The 5,979-nt window shown below is 42.6% G+C and overlaps 1 protein-coding gene across 1 annotated transcript in view; it reads right to left on the bottom strand.

The window, feature by feature from the left end:
• Positions 1 to 5,979, bottom strand: part of LOC124254483 (protein bicaudal C homolog 1-B-like) — a 139,612-nt gene that overhangs the window by 17,510 nt on the left and 116,123 nt on the right. The window contains exon 12 of the mRNA XM_046688292.1: positions 1,713 to 1,862. Coding sequence (XP_046544248.1) covers positions 1,713 to 1,862 — 150 coding nt within the window. The remainder of the gene's footprint in view (positions 1 to 1,712; positions 1,863 to 5,979) is intronic.

Raw genomic sequence — 5,979 nt, 5'->3', positions numbered from 1 at the left:
CAGTCTTGACCAAACAATCCAGTGATCAACAACATGAGCATCGATCTATGCAACTGGGATATGATGACATGTGTCAATCAAGTCAGCAAGCCAGACGACCCTAATCCTCTTACAATAAGCATGGGTTACTGAAGATCAATTCTAACCCGGATCTTCACGGGTCCTGGGCGTAATGAGAGAGAGTGAGTAGGTGTGGGTAGACAAGTGACATTACCTGGAGGTGGTGACACCCAGTGACTGGGGCTGGACGGAGAGTGGCAGTTGACTGGGCTGCCTAGGGACGGACTATGATAACCATTACCTGGAGGTGGTGACACCCAGTGACTGGGGCTGGACGGAGAGCGGCAGTTGACTGGGCTGCCTAGGGACGGACTATGATAACCATTACCTGGAGGTGGTGACACCCAGTGACTGGGACTGGACGGAGAGTGGCAGTTGACTGGGCTGCCTAGGGACGGACTATGATAACCATTACCTGGAGGTGGTGACACCCAGTGACTGGGGCTGGACGGAGAGTGGCAGTTGACTGGGCTGCCTAGGGACGGACTATGATAACCATTACCTGGAGGTGGTGACACCCAGTGACTGGGGCTGGACGGAGAGTGGCAGTTGACTGGGCTGCCTAGGGACGGACTATGATGACCATTACCTACCTGGAGGTGGTGACACCCAGTGGCTGGGGCTGGACGGAGAGTGGCAGTTGACTGGGCTGCCTAGGGACGGACTACTATGATAACCATTACCTGGAGGTGGTGACACCCAGTGGCTGGGGCTGGACGGAGAGCGGCAGTTGACTGGGCTGCCTAGGGACGGACTATGATAACCATTACCTGGAGGTGGTGACACCCAGTGGCTGGGGCTGGACGGAGAGTGGCAGTTGACTGGGCTGCCTAGGGACGGACTATGATGACCATTACCTACCTGGAGGTGGTGACACCCAGTGGCTGGGGCTGGACGGAGAGTGGCAGTTGACTGGGCTGCCTAGGGACGGACTATGATAACCATTACCTGGAGGTGGTGACACCCAGTGGCTGGGGCTGGACGGAGAGCGGCAGTTGACTGGGCTGCCTAGGGACGGACTATGATAACCATTACCTGGAGGTGGTGACACCCAGTGACTGGGGCTGGACGGAGAGTGGCAGTTGACTGGGCTGCCTAGGGACGGACTATGATAACCATTACCTGGAGGTGGTGACACCCAGTGGCTGGGGCTGGACGGAGAGTGGCAGTTGACTGGGCTGCCTAGGGACGGACTATGATAACCATTACCTGGAGGTGGTGACACCCAGTGGCTGGGGCTGGACGGAGAGTGGCAGTTGACTGGGCTGCCTAGGGACGGACTATGATAACCATTACCTGGAGGTGGTGACACCCAGTGGCTGGGGCTGGACGGAGAGTGGCAGTTGACTGGGCTGCCTAGGGACGGACTATGATGACCATTACCTACCTGGAGGTGGTGACACCCAGTGGCTGGGGCTGGACGGAGAGTGGCAGTTGACTGGGCTGCCTAGGGACGGACTATGATAACCATTACCTGGAGGTGGTGACACCCAGTGGCTGGGGCTGGACGGAGAGTGGCAGTTGACTGGGCTGCCTAGGGACGGACTATGATAACCATTACCTGGAGGTGGTGACACCCAGTGACTGGGGCTGGACGGAGAGTGGCAGTTGACTGGGCTGCCTAGGGACGGACTATGATGACCATTACCTACCTGGAGGTGGTGACACCCAGTGGCTGGGGCTGGACGGAGAGTGGCAGTTGACTGGGCTGCCTAGGGACGGACTATGATGACCATTTAACATCAGTAGAGAGTTGGCGGTGGTTGTTGTATTCACATTCAACATATTATGACCCAGGAAACCTGAAATACAGAATACCACTGATCAACGGGACCAAAATGGACAATTTCCTACAATTAAGGGACGTGAATATCAGAAGTTCATATTATAAAGGATTACTAGTACATCATAATCTCAGCTGGATCAACCAGCCAAGAGAGTTATTCAGCCCATGAGACATGCTACAAGAATCAACCAATGTTTGTTTTGAGAACTGTGAAACAAGTAGCCATTTATTTCACTGTTCTTGGCAATGATTACAGAAAGCTGCTTGTCATCATACTTTAGTACCACATGGCATTGGTGTGGAATAGATCCCAAGTATCCCATGATTGGGGAATAAACATTATCAGGTGCGTGGTATCCTGATGGTATGGATTGTTGGAAGTGACATCAACCTCTAATTTACCTATCCCAGACTTGAGTATTTACATATATCTTGATGATTGTAACTCCCATACTGTGACATACACTTACTATGGTCTTAGCCCTATAAAGATCTTAATTCTCAGACTTTAATATACACTTGAGATGGTCATAGCCTTTAGATGATCGTAACACCCATAACTTGACATAAACCTACCAATGATTGTACCCGTAAGATGATCTCAACTCCCATACTTTATACAGACTTAGGGTGGTTGTAGCCCTAAGATGATCTTTTTTAATATACTTTTACATAAATTTACAACAGTCATGGCCCTAAGATGATCTTAACTCCCATACACTGACATAGACCTACGGTGGTTGTAGCCCTAAGATGATCATATCTTATATACTTTATGCAGACTTACGATGATCGTAGGCCTAAGATGATCTTATCTAATATACTTTTACACATATTTACAACAGTTGTAGCCCCAACATTACTTTGTGGAACAGGGCCCAAGTGTTATATGACACATACAGCCTGCATCTAAAGTAAATATATAGATAACAAGGAAAAAAACAACTAAAATCACCTGGACACCCTTCACAAAAACAAGCCAATATTGGTCCCTGAATAAATAGTATGAACTCTGAGTTGGTTTATTTGTGGTCCTGAAAATGCAATTAAGCTTCACATTATCTGACATTGAGCAAAGATTTACTTGACACTTGGCAGAGTGTAATTTGTAATTTCTCTGCCACATGTTATCAAGAAGCTGATTTAATGCTCATCTCAGAATGCATGATGCAATGATGGCGTACGTTCAAACACAGACACTTCACAATGTGGAACACTGCCAATTTCAACATCTTACAACTGCATAACCTTATCAAACTTGGCAAATTTAACCCATAAAAGTTGAACATTTGGATCTACTCACTGAGATACTTGGATGTTAAATCAACATTCGTTTCTGTAAAATTTAAAAAACTGTGTCCCTCTTTCTGGGTTTATTTATTTTATTTTGATATAAAACTTGTACTAAAAGGTTATGTAATCAGTGGGTGTGTCATAGAATATTTTTCAAGATATAGAAAATTCAAAGCTGTGTTCAAAAGTTTCATGCATTTAAAGATGTGTGTCCTAAATTCTAATGTTACCTTCATGACACAAGTTCCATTTACTGAATGGGAAACCTACCTAACCCAGGCATACCATTGATTCATGGACACACAAACACGCATGCACATATGCACACGAGCACAGTCACAATCACACAAAGACACTCATTCACACATAGACACACACACTTGTGAGGTTTCGTAAACGTTAATATCATACATAAAATTTACCTTTCAAACACTTGGATGAGGCAGCAGATAAACATTTTCGACTGAGCAGGTTATATTGTAAGGGCGTCCGTATTTAATTCTGTGTTTCTCATCTCCTGCCGCCCGTACAAAATCCCACCCGCCCATACAATAAAAAAATACATTTGTTTTCTAACCTTTGTGCTGACCACCCATTGAAAAAAAAATGTTTCACCACAAGAAAAAATAAAAATTGAGTTTAAAATTGAGTATTAAATTTCATTGAAAAACGAAAACGAAAAACGAATCTTCAGCAGGTATTTAAATGGAAGCAACTCTTGCAACTTTACTCCCTGTCACGATTTAGGATTGGCATCCACTAATATTTACGATCCGGCAATCTTAGGAGTTCGCGATTTACACTCGAAAATATGGCAGTCAACTCCACAGTATTGTGTATCACTGGTAGTGTACTTGGTTACAGTGAGAGTGGAGTCTTTGTGATCTTTGGGACAGAAACTTTATGATTTTTTACAGAGTCTTTGTGATTATAGCATCTGCAAGGCGAGGGAAGGTACAATAAATGTCCTGTAGACGTCCAAAAACAACTTTATAAGGGAATTAATTCCATGCTTACCTCAATGCTATGTTCCTTCACGAACTAATATAGCTATATTACTCTGAAAACCCTTGATAATCTTGTAAAGTTATAAATTGTTCATATTTTCATATTTTGTTTATAATGAATTGATACATTTGAAATAATGATTGAATGAATTAATGTGGCATGCAAAGTCGCCCACTATAAAGACTGACTGACTGAGTTTAGTTTTACGCCGCTTTTAGCAATATTCCAGCAATATCATGGCGGGGGACACCAGAAATGGGCTTAACACATTGTGCCCATGTGGGGAATCGAACCCGGGTCTTCGGCCTGACGAGCAAACGCTTTAACCACTAGGCTACCCCAAGAATGTTCTGTTTAAGCAGCGAAAAGAAGACACATATATCTAAAACACTGAATAGCTCTATAGTGACAGAAAATTTGTGATCATGAAATTGATGTAACAGAAAATTCATTCTTAGTCACAGATAATTCACAATCCCCAAAAAGGAATAGAGGGGACACAATTTCTTAAATCTTGTTCATGAATCGGAATTTGACATTTCTATTTATGTATATGTGGTGTCTAAAGATCATCTGAATGTTTGAAGCTATAATTCGAGGTGATGTTCATATTTCGTCTCTCAACTGTTCCATGTCAGGACAATGTTGACTAGAACATCATACATGTAAGTGGTCAAGAATAACCTGGTGATATTTGTCCCCTGCTTTTAATTCCACCATGAAGCGTATGAATATTGCGTGAATTACTTATAATAGAATTGTGCAGAATTTGGTTCACTTTGGTTGAAAATCTCCTGGCATAAATATTGCTGTAAGGTGGACCTGTCACACCTTCCTTTTTGGCATAGTTTTCTGCATGGATGGAGGGTGGTTTGATGATTTTTTATGGCTAGGGGGTCCACCCCATTTTGTCCTGGCGAGCTTGGGGGTCATCAATTTTGTACACACATACTGGTGGGGGCATCAATTTTGTACATAAAATATGTTTGAAATTATGCTTAGAAATTATGGGTAGGGAAGGGGGGTCACTGATTTTGTACATGACATGCAGGTGGGGTCACTTATTTTGTACATAAATTTTAGGGGGGCTCATTCACATTGTACAAGCTTCTCCATAAAAATCATCATCACCCCCCCTAGCCATAAATTATGAACGGTCCCTTATGGGATTAAACTTGCCATGAATCGCCACAGGGATGTAACACTGCAGTCTGCAGTGTATATGCACATATAGTGTTACTTGAGACAACACGTAACATTTTGAAGCTGCTTTATGATTGACAGATAGTCATCAATTATCTACAACTATTAGTAGATCACAATCATCATCAAAATCATCATGAACATTGACTAAATTGTCTTCTTCTGAAAATAATTGTTTTTGTACAGACTATGTGAGTTAAGCATTGTGAATGTGACTTTGTACTATCTATTTGTATGGGTTCCATTTCGACAGGTAATGATATTGACTTGCAATCACTTGCAGATACTCGTTAAAAATGTTATATAGACTAGAGAACTGTACATGATGCATACAAAATTTCCCTTGAGTTAATAAAGAAATCATCTTACACTTCTATCTTATGACTTGTTCAGTTGGGCGACTGACATAATTCGTTATGAATATTTAGTTCTTCGAGGGTTGTTAATCTTGATGTTTTACTCATATTGAACATCAAGATGACTTTCATTGCAAAGTATTATAAAAATGATATCTATGCTATTGCTATATTTATTTAAGTAAATTATAAAGTTGCAGGGTGATATTATGTGTTGATAAGGAAAATTATAGTCTTTAATACCACCAACTAAAGCTATAATTACCATTTTAT

This window comes from Haliotis rubra, unplaced genomic scaffold (genome assembly GCF_003918875.1).
Source record: "Haliotis rubra isolate DU_JTF1 unplaced genomic scaffold, ASM391887v1 Scf572, whole genome shotgun sequence".
Taxonomy (NCBI): domain Eukaryota; kingdom Metazoa; phylum Mollusca; class Gastropoda; order Lepetellida; family Haliotidae; genus Haliotis; species Haliotis rubra.
This window is presented reverse-complemented; position numbering and strand designations above follow the sequence as displayed.